We start from the raw sequence: 18,879 nt of genomic DNA, 5'->3' as shown, positions 1-18,879 counted from the left end.
TAGAAAGAATAGTTATCATCTTCAAAAGAAAAAGAAAAGAAAAAAAGGGGGGGCGGGATTTATGTAAAAAGAGTATTATATGGTAAATTCTTGCCCTGAAATAAATTAACTGGTTGTTTAAAGAAAAAAATATTTGTAATAAGTCAGAAAGTTAAAGCATGTCAAAGAATTGTCGGCGAAAGTTGTGAAAGAGAAAAAATGTTATAAAAATGTTATAAAAAAGAATTTATGCAAGAAATGTTGTATAATTTAAAAGTAGCTAGGCCTCCTGAATGTAAAACAAAAACAAAAACAAAACAAAACAGTTTATGTGCAAGGTATATAAAGAAAATAAAATATACTTTTGATAAAAGAATTATAAGAAGGCATAAAAATATAAATTTTTACCTACATTAGAAGGTTAAAAATATGTATATTTTGTTTTAAAGGTTTAATCAAGTTTTAAAATGTTAATTAGAAAGAAAATTCCGTGTGTAAACATTGGCTAAAGTTAAAGAGGTATCATCCAGTTTTTCTGTAAACTGGCCATTAAAATAAAAGCATAGCAGGCTTTTCCTAAATCACCAACCTGCTCTTTAGCAAAAATTATAAAAGATTAAAAAGAGTCTATAAAATCTTACCTTATGCTCAAACATTAAAAATTGGATAAATATGTCTACAAGATTTTATTAAAATTAAGTTTAACATTAATAACACACTAATATAAAGGTAAAATTTAGCTTATCTGGTATAAAAATCATACATTCATTTTACTAGAGGATCATAGAAGTTAAAGACTTAAAACAAACTTTAGCAATTAAGACAGGATACCAAGATGCAAATGCCTGGTTAAAATGGATCAAATATTCCATCTGCACGTTAAACAAAAGCAATAGTTATGCTTGTGCACATGGCAGGCCAGAGGCCCAGATTGTCCCCCGCTCCACTAAGGTGGTCCTCCAGTCGACCAGGCATAGGCTGCATGGTAGCTCTTTTCCAGGATTCTATAGCCTGGAGTAATAAGTCATGCCAAGCTCTCTCTGCTATATCCCGAAGTCCGGCACCCTGCGGGTCAGCCCCCGAGGGCCATCCAGCTTCCGTCTCCCAACACTAAATTCACTTCCTGTCTCTCACGACAGGGAGGAAACAGCATTCCTTAGAGACCTGAAAGGATGTGATGAGTTTAAGAATTTTCAAGAGCTTATCAACCAGTCAGCCCTTGTTTATCCCTGAATGGATGTGTGGTGGTATTGTCGTGGACCTTTAATGGGCACTCTGCCGAATAACTAGCATGGCACTTGTGCTTTAGTCCATTTGGCTATCCCTTTCACCCTGGCATTTCATCAACCAGAAGGAGAAAAAAATAAGACATCGTAAAGTGAGAGAAGCCCCTTATAGGTCTTTCAACTCTCACATCTATTTAGATGCAATTGGGGCCCCACAAGGAATACCAGATGAATTTAAAGCTTAAAATCAAATAGCTACAGGATTTAAGTCAATATTTTAGTGGGTGACAGTTAATAAAAATGTAGTTTAGATAAACTACATCTATTACAACCAACAGCAACAAGCTTTTCATGAGTTAAAAGAAAAACTCATGTCAGCCCCAGCCCTGGGGCTAACTGAGCTGACAAAACCCTTTACACCCTATGTGTCAGAAAAAAAATGGCAGTTGGAGTTTTAACCCAGACTGTAGGGCCCTGGCCAAGGGCCAGTGGCCTATCTCTAAAAAAAACAACTAGACAGGGTTTCCAAAGGCTGGCCCCCATGTCTAAGGGTGCTAGCAGCAATGGCCCTGTTAGCACAAGAAGCAGATAAGCTAACTCTTAGGCAAAACCTAAACATAAAGTCCCCCCATGCTGTGGTGACTTTAATAAATACCAAAGGACATTATTAGCCAATGAATGCTAGACTAACTAGATATCAAAGCTTGCTCTGTGAAAATCCCCGCATAACCATTGAAGTTTACAACACCCTAACCCTGCCACCTTGCTCTCGGTATTAGAGAGCCCAGTTGAACATAACTGTGTAGAGGTATTAGACTCAGTTTATTCTAATAGGTCCAACCTCTGAGACCACCCTTAAACATCAGTAGACTGGGAGCTGTACGTGGATGAGAGCAGCTTCGCCAACCCCTGCAAAGTGACTCTGAAGAAGACGACAAGCCCTGCTCCAGTCACACCCAGAAGCTGACTGGTCCACGCATGGCCGAAGCATGAGGAAACTCATCGCAGAACTCATTTTCCTTAAAATTTGGACTTGTATAGTAAGGACTTCAACTGACCTTCCTCAGACTGAAGGCTGTTCCCAGTGTATACATCAAGTCACTGAGGTAGGATGAAAGGTTGCTACGGTCCTATTATTTTACGGTTATTATAAGTGTACGAGAACTCTAAAAAAACTTATTTGTATAATGTTATTCTATACAAGGTATGTAGCCCAGGAAATGACCAACCTGATGTGTTTTATGACTCATCTGAGCCTCCCATGACCACAGTTTTTAAAATAAGATTAAAGATCTCATAAGTGGGATCTAATTAAACTAAAGAGCTTCTGCACAGCAAAAGAAACTATCATCAGAGTGAACAGGCAACCTACAGAATGGGAGAAACTTTTTGCAATCTGCCTGTCTGACAAAGGTTTAATATCCAGAATTTACAAGGAACTTAAACAAATTTACAAGAGGAAAACAAACAACTCCATCAAAAAGTGGGCAAAGGATATGAACAGACACTTCCCCAAAGAAGACATCTGCATGACCAACAAACATGAAAAAAGCTCAACATCACTGATCATTAGAGAAATGCAAATCAAAACCACAATGAGATACCATCTCAGGCCAGTCAGAATGGCGATTATTAAAAAAAAGAGAAACAATAGATGCTGGCGAAGCTGTGGAGAAATAGGAATGCTTTTACACTGTTGGTGGAATATAAATTAGTTCAACCATTGTGGAAGACAGTATGGTGATTCCTCAAGGATCTAGAACCAGAAATACCATTTGACCCAGCAATCCCATTACTGGGTATATACCCAAAGGAATATAAATCATTCTATTATAAAGACACATGCACACGTATGCTTATTGCAGCACTATTTACAATAGCAAAGTCATGAAACCAACCCAAATGCCCATCAATGATAGACTGGATAAAGAAAGTGTGGTACATATACACCATGGAATACTTTGCAGCCATAAAGAGGAATGAGGTCATGTCCTTTGCAGAGACATGGATGAGGCTGGAAGCAATCATCCTCAGCAAACTAACATAGGAACAGAAAACCAAACACTGCACGTTCTCACTCATAAGTTGGAGTTAAACAGTGAGAATACGTGGACACAGGGAGGGGAACAACACACACCACGGCCTGTTGGGGGGTGGTGGGCAAGGGGAGAGAACTTAAAGGATGGGTCAATAGGTGCAGCAAACCACCATGGTACATATGTACCTATGTAACAATCCTGCACGTTCTGCCCATGTATCCTGGAACTTAAAGAAAAAAAAAAAAAGAATAAATAAATAAAAGGACACTATAGATAAGGCTCTTGATTGTTTTACTTCAAACAGGTGTACAACCCTCCAACAAATCACTCCCTGAGACTTGACAGTTTTCATCTAAAAAATGGGGATATACACTCATCACAGAGCTGTGATGAAAATCAAATGAGAATGCATACACAATTCTCAGTGTACTTCTGGCACAAAATAAAATCTGAAAACATGTTAGTAAAGAGAAGGCCTTAATTACCAAATGGATAGGTGACGGGGTGCTGAGCATGAAAAAGAAATTAGGACTACACAATGATTTTGAGCCTGTGCAACTAATGCTAGTCATAAGAATAGGTAAATCAGAAAGAAGAGTCCCAGTCAGTTAGATCAAGGGAGTGGGTGGCAGTAAGTAAGGAGAAGGTGATCAAATTTATTTTATGTATATGAACATAAAACCAAATAAATCACAAGGTGTTTTGGGCTACAGACTTAAAATAACTTGGTGCAGTACATCAAATACAAAGTTCCATGATAAAGTCTATGAATGCCGTCAAAGGCATAGGTAATTTAAAAGGAAACTTGATGTTTTACCCAATGATTCTTCTTTACATTTTCAAGCTTTCCAGCTTCCCTAGATTTGCAATCCCGTACATCACACACTTAGTAAAAATTGTGTGTGTGCACGTGCAGTTACGCTGACAACTGAAGTCAACAAACATTTACTAAGCATCAATTATGTGTAAAACACTATATATGAAAGTTTGATGGTGATGGTGGGAGGAATGGTGTATATAGAAAATAATGGGCCTTGTCCTTCAGGAAATCATAGTTCAGGAATAAAGAGGACCGTGTAAGTAATACAAAGTAGACTCTGATAGTTTCAATAATGGAAGAAGCATAAAAAGTTTTGGTAATTTAGGGGAAGAGTCTAACTAGAGAGAAGAAAATCAAGAAAACATCACATGGGATGGAACAATCTCAAATGATATTAAATGATGGCCAAGGAGGCTGAGGAAAAGGCTTTCAAGGCTGAGGGAGATGTCTGGAGTGTGGTGTAATCCTGGGTCAATGAATGCACAATACAGGGAGAAAGGTGAAACATGTGTAGAAACACTGGCTGAATAAATGTACTGTAAGGGACAAGCCAGATTAAGGAGACAAGTTTATTCTGAATTCAGTGGGGAACATTCAAAGGTTTTTAAACAGGACAATGACATGCCCTGATGTAGGGCAGATATCAACTATCTATACTGGCAAAAGGGAAGAATGGAACCAGGGAAACTAGATGTGAGATTTTTTACAATCACATGTATACAAGTGGGTAGGTAGGATGGGACCGAGGGAAAGCAGAGGAAGAACTTGTGAAACATTCAAAAATTTTTTTACAGGAATAGACATAGCATATAAAGGGAAAAAAATAGAGATGACAGGTTTTGAATTTGAATGACTGTGGCCTTCTATGGAGAGAGAGAACTCAGGAAGAGGAACCAGTTTGCAGGGAAGGGTCCAGTAAGAAAAGTAATTCTGATTGGGAAATGTTGAAGGCAAAGAGAAAGGAACAAATGGTTTAGTGTTGGCAAAGTGCTGATCAGCATCATTCCCTTCTGTGTGTTATCTCAGAAAAGACTGAAAGGAGGTACCTGTGGAGTATGTGTAGAGATGTGTAGTTTGGTCCATAGTTAGAAATAAGGGCTGTGGCTTGAGGAAAGGTGACAGCTAGAAACCATGATTTGGGTTTCCTCACAAGGTAAAATAATAGATGAAGCTGTGGAGTAAACATAACCCTCCAGGGAAGGCACGTTAAATGAGAAGACAAAAGAAGGGAGAGCATGTCCTTAAAGATAATCCAAATCATATTATTATTTGAATTGAAAAGGACATCGGTCTTGTTATAGACCTCTGGCTCCTGGATCTTCAAGAAAGCAAATGTTTTACAGAGTGTTCTGAATATTGTTTCTTGGTGTCAGCTCTGCTCTCACCCTTACATACTCTCTCCTGAACCATGGAGCATGGAAGACTGAAAATTACATTTCCCAAACTTTATTGGCAGCTAGGTTCTGCCAGGGGGAGGCACTTGCATCATTTGAGAAAATAGGAGAAGACATTATGTTTTGGTGGTGCCTCCAGTAGTTTCAGCAGGAGCAGTCGGTCAGGCAGAGGCAATTCAGCAGTATTGTGTGGGCTTCAGGGTTATGGGTGACACAACCTTCCTTCTTTTGCTCAACTGGGTCTTGCAAACAATTTCCTGTGTTAAATCCTCTCCTGTTTAAAATACCTGGAGAGGTTTTGTATACAGACTGATAGACACTTTGTATATCATATAAAGAAAATGTAAGACTAGAAATTAACCAACCTTTAAAAATTAGACTATACAGAGGATAGAAGCAATAATTTTAATTTTAAAAAGAAAAGCAATATCCTAAACGAATGCAACCCTATTTCAAGTGCATGAAACATGGACCATGAAGCTCCAAGTTTATTCAGTGAATACCCTTCAGAACAAACTGATTTAACTGAGTTAAAATAATGAAATGACATATTCCAGAAATTCCTCTTAGCAGAGAAACATAGAAGGGAGCCTAGATGCACTACGGGAAGAGTTCTTGAATTTCCCTGCTACAGACCAAGTTCAAATTGAGCTACAGGGTTCCTCAGGTGCACTGCCTACTGTAACATAAAGTTGGGCAACAAATACCCAACAGGGAAACAGTAATTGAACATAAATGTTATTAATAAAATAATTGTAATGGCAACTAATATGTAGAGCATTAATCATGTAATTAGCACTATATGAAGCACTAAACATATTTTATTTCATTTAACCCTCAAAATACTTTATGAGGTTGGTGCTATTATTATCCCTCTACAAATGAAGAAACCAAAGCTTGGAGAACTGAAGTTATTTGCCCATGGCCACATAGGTGGAAGTGGTAGAACATGAATAATTGATTTGCAATTTTAGAGAATGTACTTTTTCTAAATAAAGAAGAAATATGGAGGAAAACAATGCCTGATAGACTGGGTAAACTGGCCTTCAATTGTCATTAAGTCAAAACTAAGCCATCCTATGTTACAATTTTGGTGTGTAAAGAAATTGTTTTTGAGAGAGCTATTCAGAGCTAGAATTCTTTGTGAATTATACAAAATACATAAAATTGCCTCTAACCAAAAAAAGTCAGGAATCTGCTATTTTAGAATAATTTATGTTATCTTTTTCTCCAATTGGCCTGGGACTACTCTCTAAGGCAACATTTCAATGACAAAGAGATTGTTCCTGAATGTGCCTGGGGAAAAGCCATCATTGCTGAAGGAAGGCAAATATACTGTTCTTTCCCTGAAGAATAAAAAAGTACTAAAATCTTTCTAGGCAGTACTATCCATTATGTGAAGAACTGACAGGGAATATAAATGGAATCCAGAGGGGAAAGAAGACTGAATTTAAGGTGACCCAGTTCCTGTTAAGTTTTATGGACTGAACACTGCCATACAGAGATTCAAAGTCATTTTCACCCTTATTCATAGAGTGCATACAGCTAGACACAGATGCAACCAAACATGGGCATTCAAAAGAGTATGTGTTCTCACAGGTGAAAGAGGAGCTGTCTAGCTAGGTTGAGAAGAGTGAGTGAGGAGACAGGGAAGTGGAAACTAGGTGAGATAGGAAGTGAGTAGTACCTAGAAGAGAGAATCAGTGGCTACTCCAGGGGCATCAGGAAGCCAGCAGAATGCTTTTTTTGAATAGCATGTTTTAGTTTGCAAAATATATGATTCTCATTGATAAGCTATGTGTTATGATTTTCTACATATTATAGATGATAAAACTAAGCTTAAGAGCAGTTAAATGATTTTCCAGGCTCTCAGAGTTTTGGAGAGCTAAAGCTGGGGCTCCTGCCCCCAAATCTGGCACTTTTTGTCCTCTAAAACCAGTCATTGTAAATGAAGAATCTGAGGAACAAGCATGTGGATTTTATGAAATGTAGGTTTAAAAAATGTAAACATAGCAGGATCCTTAAAAAAGCACTCTCCATGTTTTGAAGAACAGCAAAATCACTAGAAATGACTGTGTACCTTACTACTGATAGCCCAGCTCCAACATAATTTAGCAGCGGATTTGATACTTCTTCTGCATCCAATCCAAACCAGCCAAACCTGAAAATCCAGAAAGTCACATCAAATTAAATACTGTTAAGATGTTTCACCATAATGTTTAAGGGCATGGACTCGGGGCCAGATTCCTGGGTTCAAATGCTAGCTCTCTCACTTATTAGCTGTGACTTCGGGAAAGTTAATTATCTTCACTGTGCCTCAATTTCCAATTTTTTTTAAATAAAAAAAATTTTTTTTTTTTTGAGATGGAGGCTTGCTCTGTCACCCAGGCTGGAGTACAGTGGTATGATCTTGGCTCACTGCAACCTCTGCCTCCTGAATTCAACCTATTCTCCTGCCTCAGCCTCCCAAGTAGCTGGGACTACAGGTGCCTGTTACCACGCCTGGCTAATTTTTGTATTTTTAGTAGAGACAGGGTTTCACTGGTCTTGAATTCCTGAAATCAAGCGATCCACCCACCTCGATCTCCCAAAGTGCTGAGATTATAGGCATTAGCCAACGTGCCCAGCCTCCCATGTTTAAAATGGGATAATAATTATACCTACCTTATAAGTTTGTTACAAAGATTAAATGAGTTAGTATACATAAAAGTACTTGTGAGTGTCTCTTTCCTAAGACTAAAAAAGAAGTAGGAAAAAGTAGTTCACCTGACTCATGGAAGGTTAATTAATTGGTTACAATATTGTATAATATTTGGAGTAGACTTTTAAAAAACTTCTAGGTTAAATATCCCTACTCTGTCATCACCACAATTTTTTTTTCCTGCCTGACATTGCCGTGATCATTACCAAGAATCACTGAGAACCATCCAGGGGCAAGAGGAAAGGAGAAAAGAAGGAAAAGAAAAAGAAAACAGCAGGAGGTGGGGAATGGGGGAAGGATGGGAGAGAATGTATTGGAAGTTAGTAAGTTGGTTTGTTTTGTTGTTTTGAGGTGGTTATAATGCTTTGAGTGGAAAGGGAATCCAAAAGGTAAAGTGAGAATAACACCCTACATTCCACTCATTTTCCCAAAATTGATTTGAATGTTAATCTTAATACTGACCAAGGGCACCAGTCTGATAGAACTCTGTTTAATGATGGGACTGTTCTCTATCTTCACTGCACAAAAGAGTAGCCTCTCCCCACATTAGCTACTGAGCACATCAAATGTGGCTAGTGCAACCAAAAAACTGGAGGTTTAATTTTATCAACTTTTAATTAATTTAAATTTAAATATAAATGGCCTCCTGTGGCTTCTGGCTACACTATTGGACAACACAACGCTAGAGCTGGGACTGGCAAACTTTTTCTCAAAGGCCAGATCGTAGATAATTTAGGCTTTGTGGGTCAGTTATTCCCTTGCTGCTCAACTCTGCCACTGTAACATAAAAATAGCCATAGACAATCCTTAAATGGATGGGTTTGGCTGTGTTCTGATAAAACATTATTTATAGAAATGGCTGGGAAACCAGACCGTGCTTTGCCAACCCTGCTCTAGAGGAAAGAATATGTGCTCTGGAACTAGAAGACCTGGGTTTGAATCCTAGCTTCTTAGTTCTGTGACCTACAGTAAGTTACTTAATCTCTTTTTATATCTACTCTCTTATAAGATAGTGCTTACCTCACGTATTTGTGAAAGTGAGATGAGAACGATGCATAGAACATGTCCAGCAAATTGTCACACAATAGAAAGGGACAATAAACATCAGTTTCCTTTTTCTCTCTCTACCTGTGTTTCCCAGATTTAATGCTACACTATATCTTGATCAAATATCTAGATCACTTATTAAGAATTTAGGGCAAATAGCAATAGAAGGTGGCATATTTGATGTGTATGTTTTACCAGCTATAAACTCTGTGAGAATAAGAATCATATGTTATTCCTCTCGGTAATCACTTGCCTTACATAGAATATGGATGCAGGAAATCTTAGTTGAACTAGTTTGACTTGAATTACCTTGAGCTTGCCCAGCCAGTTAAGGCATTAAATGATCCCCAGATTAAGATTCCAAGGCCTAAACCAATGGTTTTGATAATTGGGACAACAGCAATGTTCCCTGTAGATGTAATATACAGAAGAAACATGTTATTTCCATATAGAAAATACATTTATAAATAGAATTAGTTTTTATTCTAACTTCAACTGAAGTGCATGGGATTTGGACAAATTTAGTAAAGCACAGTTCCTTATTTTTTAAGTAAAATAACCACATTTTTGGCATTAAATTTATGAGTATGACTGCTAAAAGAACTAGGCTTAGGAAAAAAGTCTACAAAGAAAATGTTGAATTCCTAATTGTACAGAGGTTTCTCACCCTTAGCATAGCTCTCTATTCTGTGATTCTTCATGGAAGCTGTCAGTGATAAATTATCAGTGACCATCCTCTTAGACTTGAACTAGGGCCAAATACTGGCAGAAGTATTTGGCCATAAAACAGGCCCAGAATTTGCTCTTCCATGATTGCTGATTTATCTTCTGGATTTCTACATTCATTCTCTTATGTTTTGAGGGTCACTGAGGGCCAAATACATAATTTTTTTTTTTTTGTATCAAGTCCTACAGTCTCTTCTTAAAAGGTTACCTCTTTAGGATTCCATGATATCTTCATCTCTTGATTCTCCTCCTGTTTTTCTCTTTAGCTCTTTCTCTGGCTACTGTTTTTCATCATTCCTTCTGGAATAAGGTACCCCCTAAAGATTTTCCCTTGAACATATTTGTCCCCTTGCTTTATTGTCCTTTGGGTACTTGACCTAATTTCACAATTTCAGCTACCAGCTAAAGGCGCGTGTTCCCAGTGCTACAGTTCTAACCTGGACCTACTTTAGGGTTTTAATATTATTCTCCAAACTGTCAAGAAGAAATCTCCAACCAGATGTTCTCTATGGTAGAAACATCGGGATGTTCATGCTCAGAAAGTGCCAAGCTGAACCCATCATTTTCTCTTTCAAACATGTTCTTTTTCCTATTTCCACATATGTGTCAATACCACCACCCTCCTAATCACCTATAATCAAATCTCTACATTATCATTGGCTCCTCCCATTCTGCTATGTCCTATATGCTATCAGTTGCTCCAACCTATAGCATCCACATCTGCAACATATCTCAAATTGGACTCTTTCCCCACTGACACCCAGTGGAACCTGCTGGGTGAACAGAAATGCTCTGGTGGCTATAAAGAGCTGCAGGATGGATGGATGCTTAGTCTGTTCCTCTCCCCCTGTTAGATATGACATGCAATCATACTGAGGTATAAGTGAGGTATAATATGTAAATCCTGGTGGAAATTTAAAAGCCAATTCTTTTATCTTCTAACTTATGAACTTCACTAAATCATTTAACTCCTCAGAGACTCAAATTAAGTGGGTAATAAATAAATTTTCATTTTAATTTTTTAATAAAGTTTTAACATTTTAACATTTATTTGCTTTTAATGCAAATTATTTCTAAAGATCATTGATACTTGGAATTCTCTTTGTTGAAGAAAAAAAGACCTCCTGGGGTGTATTTATATTAATTGAAGGGAAACATTTCTTGATTGACCAAGCCAAGGTATGAATTCTAATTATATAATTTCAGGTACTGATAAGGCAACAGAAAGATTTTTGTTTGCTTTGCTTTTCTGTTAACCAGCCCTTTTGAAATGATAGTATCTTCGAATTGGCCTAATTAGATTAAGTCCTAACAATTATATTAGTAGAGATTACTATTTAATAAATATTTTCTGATAAACATGCTAGAAAAAAGGGCCAGAACACATTAAAATAATATATGAGCTATGCTTGAATAGATGGAGAATAATTAAAATGTTTTTACTATAATAATTTTCTACCAGGAACTTAAAAATAAGTCATTAAGAGGAATAAATCAGGTGGAACAAATCAGGTAAGGCACCAAAAATATTCATTGAGCATGTGAAGGCAAGAAACTAGTTAATTTCTAGTATCTATGACAAAGGGTTATTCAGAATCACTGTTTGCGCTATTTCCTCCTATTGTGAACGAGAATTGTTTTTATCATTATGTTACATACTAAAAGTATAACTTATATCAGACATTACCTGTTGCCCAAATGCAGCCCCCAAGCATTGCAAAAGGCCAAAACTTTGGACAACGTAATATCAGATTGACCACCAAGGCAACCAACCATATGGCAGCACAAAGGACCCACTGGAGAAACATTCCTAGAAATAAACAAACTCAGTGTTAGTGGTTCAAATTGAATTGAGTAAATTTGTGCTCAGGAATATCTATGAGGTGATATTACAGGAATGGCCACAATTTATTAAATGCCATATGCCATGGACTTTGCACATTTCATTCTTATGACTACTCTGCAACATAATTAACCCTAGCTCAAAGATAGAGAAAATGAACCTGCAATTAAGCAACGTGTCCAAACAGCTAGTAGTTTGTTGAGCTGGAATTTAAACCCAGGTTGACTCCAAGGCTTAGACACGGTGTGCTCTGGCTTAACATTCTTTTTTTCTCCTATTAAACAAATCAAGAATTTTCTGCCCAAGAGTGATGGCAAGACTGAGTGTATATTCTCATTCAGATGCCACACTGAGTACTCTTGCTTCCCAAAATATGGCAGTAAGTGCTTCGGAATAGCACAACAGTAAACCTTCAGGGACCATTTATGCCACCTCTGGGATAAAAATAAAGCCATTTATGGTCACACATAGGCCTCATACAGTTAGAGTTCAATGCCTGAGAATTAGCTAACTAGGTCAAGGTTACTCTGCTTTCTATACTTTGAGTTGCCATTTTCCAGTTATCTGAAGATAACCTGGTGATGAGGTGTATCTGTACCTTTTTGAGGCTTCTGCATCATTAAGGATTTAGAGATTAAAAGGATGAGGAAATAGTTGACATTGAAAGAAATACTGAGGCAGTTAAAACTCAATGTATTACTTCTGGCACTAACTTTGGAAGATTGTTGCCCCTCTTGGATTCAATCTCATGATGGAGGAGAGAGAAAAAATGGCTGCTAATCTCCATGACAAAAGAGTAGAATCAGCCAGGCGTGGTGGCTCAGGCCTGTAATCCTAGCACTTTGGGAGGCCGAAGTAGGTGGACTGCCTGAGCTCAGGAGTTCGAGACCAGCCCTTGAGATTCCGTCTCTACTATAAATATAAGAAATTAGCCGGGTGTGGTAGTGTGTGCCTGTAGTTCCAGCTACTCGGTAGGCTGAGACATGAGAATCACTTGAACCCTAAAGGTGGAGGTTGCTGTGAGCCAAGATTATGATACTTCACTCCATCCTCGGTGAAAGAGTGAGACTCTATCTCCCCAAAAAAATGAAAAATAAAAACTAAAAAGAGTAGAATCACAGAGATGAAAAGAAACTTCATTTTATAAGTTGTTCACTTTACAAATGAGAAACTGAAAACAGCAGAGCTGGTAATATTTGCCCAGGATCACAAAGCTAATTGTGGAAGACTAAAAAAGCTAGATCCTCTACCCATTTTTTTATTCTTCGGGTAGTTCCCATTCTTGTCCTAACTCCAGAGGAAAAGAGAAGAAAGGCCCTGGAGGAAAATAGGAGGTAATCCTATTTTCTAAGTGCACGAAGACAAAGAATTGGGGAAATAACACAACTGCTGTCAGGTGATAAATACTACCAAGGAAGTAATTCCCAACATGTGTTCACCATGAATCTCAATTCCTTCTCCTGCCTTTAATATGGAAGTCAGGCAAATACAAATAACTCTTGCTTCTCCTTCCCCAAAATTCACATTAGTCAGTTCTGCTATAATGTAACATGTGCATTCCTTGAAATCACTGCACTATGCAAAATCATGCAGTAAAAACTACAGAGCATAATGGGAAAATGGGGCTAGGAGAACAATACTCAACCCAATTAAAATAGTAGTACAGTTTTAACTGGTTAACTGGTTAATTACATGAATGCTGTAATAAATAGGGCATTTTAATTGAAAAAGACCAGAAGTTTGCTCCTGGAAGTGAGCATCCAAAGGGTTGCAGCTTACGAGTTACTGTGAAGGTATTGGGTGAGGAGTTGGGACAGGTGATGTGGTTGGGTGGAATACATCATAACCACGTGATGAACTAAGGGAGCTGGTCAATATTTGAAGATTGTACATGTGTCTGCGTGCATTGTGTGTATTATCACACATCTTTATTCATCTAGGTGCAGTTTTCTGTGCCTATCTAGAGGTTTCTCAGGGACAAAATTTCACATAAGCAAGCCAAAAATCTGTTATGCTTACATTGTTCTCTAATATATCAATCATGTTGAAGATTCATGTTTTCAAAACAAGTGTTATTAGTAGAACTGACTATAAATTTCTTCCATTCATATAATGGCCCAAGAGCTTTCCTGACTGTACCCTCCCTAGCTTTACCGTGAAACAACCTTAATGGTTCTCCTATTCTGACTTTCAGACAAACTGGTATGAGCACTGCCAAATGACTAATTTTAAGCTCTATTCACTAGGTATCAAGATCAACATGATTTATTTTTGTAGCTATACTTTTAAAAGACCAAAAAAGGAACTTCATTTTAAAAAATAATATAACGTTAACAATCAAGGAAAAATAATTACCATCACCAGTATCAAATTTTTTAAGTGGCACAAAATTTGAGCCAAACAAAAGGATAGCTACAAAACAGGAGATGTAACCAAAGGTTAGGTCTGCTCCATTATTGCTCATGATTCCAGTCTTAATGAGTTAGCTGGTTCACTTTAGGCTTGATGTACTTTTCAGGAGCTTCTGAAATAAAAGAAAAAATGAAACAATGGAGACGTGAATCTGTGACCAAATTGTGATTAACATATTATATTTATTGAATTTTTCAAAAGCACGCTAAGACTCCTTTTTGCAGATAGGATATTACACAACTATATATAATGTTTGTACTTCATGTTAATTTATTCTATCACCAAATATTTTTGATCACTAGCCTACAATTTAAAAAGAACAAGCCCTGAAGACAAATTTTTAGTACATTACAAAAAAAATTCTCCTGTGTAGGTTCCATCACTGCAGAAAGCTTTAGTGGATAACGCTGCTAAGCTTATTTAACAGCTTTAGCTTCTCTATGAAGAAAGGACTAAAACCACAAATAACCAAGAATTAGACATTTTTTCATAAAGTTACCATTTGGAAAAGGCCACTGAATACAATTCAGATTTTTAGTTTCCCGAGATACATGAGAAAAAAGCACCACCAAAGTAATTTTATCACAGGAGGTACAGCGTCTTTCCACAATGCCATCTTGGATTCATATTTTGCACACTGGCCCTTTGGAATAAGCCCTCTGGAATAGAAGCAGAATAATCCAGTGGTTTCTTTTTTCCTGCAAATTTAATGTTATAGTAATAACTTCTTGTATATATGTATTGAATAAAGTACACCTGAAATCACCTTTCCTTGTTATTTTATTTCACAATGACAAATATTTAAAGGCCCATGTATTGTTCCTTATGTGTTCTTGCAGAGAATATTAAATATACAACAACCTACAAAATATGTTATTTACCATTATTAAAGATAGTTTAACTGAAAACAAGGATCACTTCAAAACTGGTCAATAAACTTTAGTAAAGAAAATGTGTATTTGAAATTGTGTGGACTTTCTTAAAACAAAAACACATTGCTATTAAGAAAACATCCTCTATAGGGATGTGGTTGAGGAAGACACACTGAGGCACATTTCAACATTCACACATTAACACTATTCAACAAAAATAATTATTATTCTACTGTTAGGCTCAAAGAGAGGTTCAGCCCTGCAGTGACTTACATGGGTTATGGCTCAAGGGTCAGCTGAGGCAGGTGCTTGCTGCTAAGATAACAGAGGTGCCAAGATAACAGAGGTGCAACAGGTCAGAGATGCAGGAAGTGTCTTGAAAAGCTAACCTATGACTAAAAAGACACATGACTGGGTGATAGCTAACACATCATTTTCTCCCCATTTTAATTCACAACAAGCAAAGCAAAACAAAACCTTTATGTGTACATTGATAGAAGAGAATGTCTAACCTTCAAGAGTGGCAAATTATTTTATTGAGAAGGCTCCACAAAGGCCCTACACCTCTGAAACGGAGAGAATAATTTGACGTGCTAATTAGAGTGCGTGAGGTGCATTTCGACTACTGAATAAACATCAATCAGTTATTACCTATAGATAAATGAAGTTTATTGCATGCAGCTCTTGTACATTTCAGAGCATGTGATCTTATTTCATTGTGAATTGGCAATAACTTACTGTCTTTAAAAAGGCTCTATCGCTCTCTAAAATAATGAAATTTTTGTAGAAAAGAAAAGCAGTATCACTCCATCCAGCACATTTTCCCCAATTCTTCCTGCACAAAACCTAAAAAGTCTCAAACATTATTTTAATGTTTTCTTTTCAGCGTTCGCTGATATTTTGTCAAACTATATTAATTCATTTTTATTTTATTACTTTTGTTTCATTTATTAGTAAATACTTCTCCTTTACATTTTTCCTAGTAATTTAAACTTCTACGCAGACTTTGAAAAAATTCGTATTTGGTATGTTCTGATCAATACTGCTTGCTCCACTCCAACTAAAATTTCATTTTTAGTTTCATATTTTCCCAAATCTCCAGGCAAGTACCGCCTGTCTTTGGGCTAAAATTAACAGTGCTTGAATGTATTTATTCCGAGCCTTGATTTTTCTTTTTAACCATGAGCACGTTTTTGAAAAATCATGAGACGCTCCCCTGCAAAGCGACTTGGCTTTCCTTTGAGTGGCTGTACTCACTGCGTTCCGGGCTGGCGGCTGAAGCTCCTTCCTACTCAGCGCCGGCGCGATCCGCCCACTACGTGCCAGTGTGGAGCCGGAGCCTGACTCATTCCCTCTACGTGCTGGGGGCGGCCTGGCCAGCCTTTACTTTCTGCGGGGACAATTTCCCATACACTGGCCGGGAGGAGAGGGTAGGGCTCTAGCACCCGTGACCCAGACTCCCGTTCCCAGGGTGCTCGCGAAGAGCGCCAATCCAGCCTTGACTTCCTGCTGGGACGTTTACCTCCACTTAAGGAGGGTGGAGAAAGGAGGGCTTTAGCACCGGTGACCTAGAGGCCTTCATAGGACAGCAGGTTGGGGAACGCCTTCCTTCAGTTGCTGTGCTGGACTGAATTGTCAGGTGGCTCAAAAGGAGTCGTCAAGCCCTGGGTCGGTCAACCAGGAAACTAGAAGAGTTTTGTGTATTTCAAGAGGTGATTATTCAGGAAACTCTCAGCATGTCACCCTCTCTAAGTGTCACAGAGGGAGGTATTATTTGTGCAGTTTATGGATAAAACAAAAGTCTGAGGAATTTCACACCATTGTAAAAGATTATCTCAAGTGAATTTTTCCACTTGGTATTAAGAAATTCATCTGCACCACTGACGTCATTAACATTTCTTGTGACATTACAAGATTTCACTTGTAATCACTAATTCTTTATAGATGCACCTAAGCCATTTATCTGTACAGGCCATTTATCTGTATTTTTTTTTTTTTTAAGATGGAGTCTCGCTCTCGTCCAAGCTGGAGTGCAGTGGTGCAATCTCGGCTCCCTGCAACCTCCGCCTCCTGGGTTCAAGCGATGCTCCTGCCTCAGCCTCCTGAGTAGCTGGGACTACAGGCACCCACCACCACACCTGGCTAATTTTTTTGTATTTTTAGTAGAGACGGGGTTTCACCGTGTTAGCCAGGATGGTCTCGATCTCCTGACCTCAGGTGATCCGCCCACCTCGCCCTCCCAAAGTGAGGGAGTCCTCTCAAAACAAAAACAAAACAAAAAAAACATCTCTTCATGTGGGTTCGCATACACCAAATGATGCAAACTTTAAGTTGGAAAGGGGAAGTGTAGGTTCTGTGCTAGTCTGAGTTCAAAGAAGCCTTCTCTGAGGAAGTGCTATTTAACCCGAGACCATCCAGTGGTTGGTAATGGGTGTAGCATTCACAGGAAGAAGAAAACACAAGGACTGTTAAAAGATGACATTTCCTAGAAGGAAGTTCTGCCTTAAACATTAATCACATCCATAGACTATCATGTCAGATGAGCAGATGGGAAGGCAAAATAACATTTCATTTAAAGAATTAAAGCAGCAAAGCTTTTTCACTTAAGGAAGAGGATTAATTTAGCAGTTCAGAAAGATTTTGAAGAAATCAGTTCCCCGTTCCACACATGCACACCTAAGACACACACACATACACAAACTTGCTTCCAAAAATATAGGGCCTAAATCCAACCTAGAATTGTTTCACTTCATGGTCACAAGATCATGTGGTTTATTCTTGCTTCACTCACATGGAGAAACTGAAGCTTGTGTCAGCATTTGCTGAGAATTTCTAAAGTCTAAAAGTGAGTTGGGGGCTGAATTAGGCCTGAGAAGATTCATTAGGGATATGCTAGGCCATTGGCTTTTACATTATGCCACAGAGCAAATCCAAACATGCATGACTCTATTCTTAAACTAAAATTTTTCTTTCAAATTGTTTCGTATACATGAATGCCTAAACAGAATGGTCTGTATTGGGAGAGTCCTGGCAGACACTAGAAGATCCAGGTTCTGACTTTAGCTTCGTCTGTTAGCAATATTTCTCATGGAAACTCATTTAATCTCTTTAAACCTTAGTTTTCTTATATGTAAAATGATAATAATAAGACCTGTGCACCTCCCCCTTTTATGTGGTCAAAAGATATATATAACATTATTACTAGGACTTCTGGTTTCTGCTCTGACATTTGAAAGGTGTGAAAGTGTCTACTTCCATCATCACAACAAGAAAAAAATGAGCAAATCAAAAATCAACTACTCTTTTTAGATCTGCAGAGAATTGATGTCATAGGACATGCCACCTCTTTGCAAACTGAAGAAATAGGTGAATACGGAGAATTACAGCTTATCAGGACAGCAAAAGCCACTGGAGCCAGTAAAGGATAGGGGGGCATTTATACAGTATTTGGCCTATTGCTGAAGGCTGAGTGTGGACTAACTTGAGAGTTGAAAACTCAGAGACAGTGGGAGTCATTCATATGGGAGCATCCACACATTAATGAGTTTTACTTTCAGAAGACAGGACAAAAGTTTCCTCTTTTTTCTGGCATGTGGGAGGAAAACAATAACTATTTGAAATATACTCAGAAACAAAAGCCTGTCCTCAAGGTAAACTTTACCCCAGAGCTTTATCTGAATTAGAGAAAAGGCAACTAGACAGTTTGAACACCTTCTACACTTTCTTTCTCACATAAGGAGAAAAACAAAAGAAGAAACCCTTATGAAGTTCACAGCTCAGGGATTCTGGACAACTAGAAAACAGAGTTTTAGATGTTGGC

The 18,879-nt window shown here is 37.9% G+C and overlaps 1 protein-coding gene across 5 annotated transcripts in view; it reads right to left on the bottom strand.

Moving 5' to 3' along the window:
• TMEM144 (transmembrane protein 144) overlaps positions 1–16,741 on the bottom strand; it is a 45,112-nt gene extending 28,371 nt beyond the window's left edge. For 2 of the 5 annotated variants that reach the window (XM_003822546.5, XM_034959325.3), the window contains exons 1-6: positions 16,317–16,741; positions 15,333–15,454; positions 14,131–14,299; positions 11,620–11,742; positions 9,516–9,615; positions 7,539–7,619 (exon numbers count right to left, since the gene is read on the bottom strand). In XM_003822546.5, the coding sequence (XP_003822594.1) occupies positions 7,539–7,619; positions 9,516–9,615; positions 11,620–11,742; positions 14,131–14,239 (413 nt within the window). In that variant the 5' untranslated portion in view covers positions 14,240–14,299; positions 15,333–15,454; positions 16,317–16,741. Of the gene's footprint in view, positions 1–7,538; positions 7,620–9,515; positions 9,616–11,619; positions 11,743–14,130; positions 14,300–14,686; positions 14,886–15,332; positions 15,455–16,316 lie in introns of all 5 variants that reach the window. The other 3 variants (XM_008976140.6, XM_034959324.3, XM_034959326.3) reach the window with 3 other exon arrangements.
• Positions 16,742–18,879: the final 2,138 nt, after the last annotated feature.

This window comes from Pan paniscus, chromosome 3 (assembly GCF_029289425.2).
Source record: "Pan paniscus chromosome 3, NHGRI_mPanPan1-v2.0_pri, whole genome shotgun sequence".
Classification (NCBI taxonomy): Eukaryota; Metazoa; Chordata; class Mammalia; order Primates; family Hominidae; genus Pan; species Pan paniscus.
This window is presented reverse-complemented; position numbering and strand designations above follow the sequence as displayed.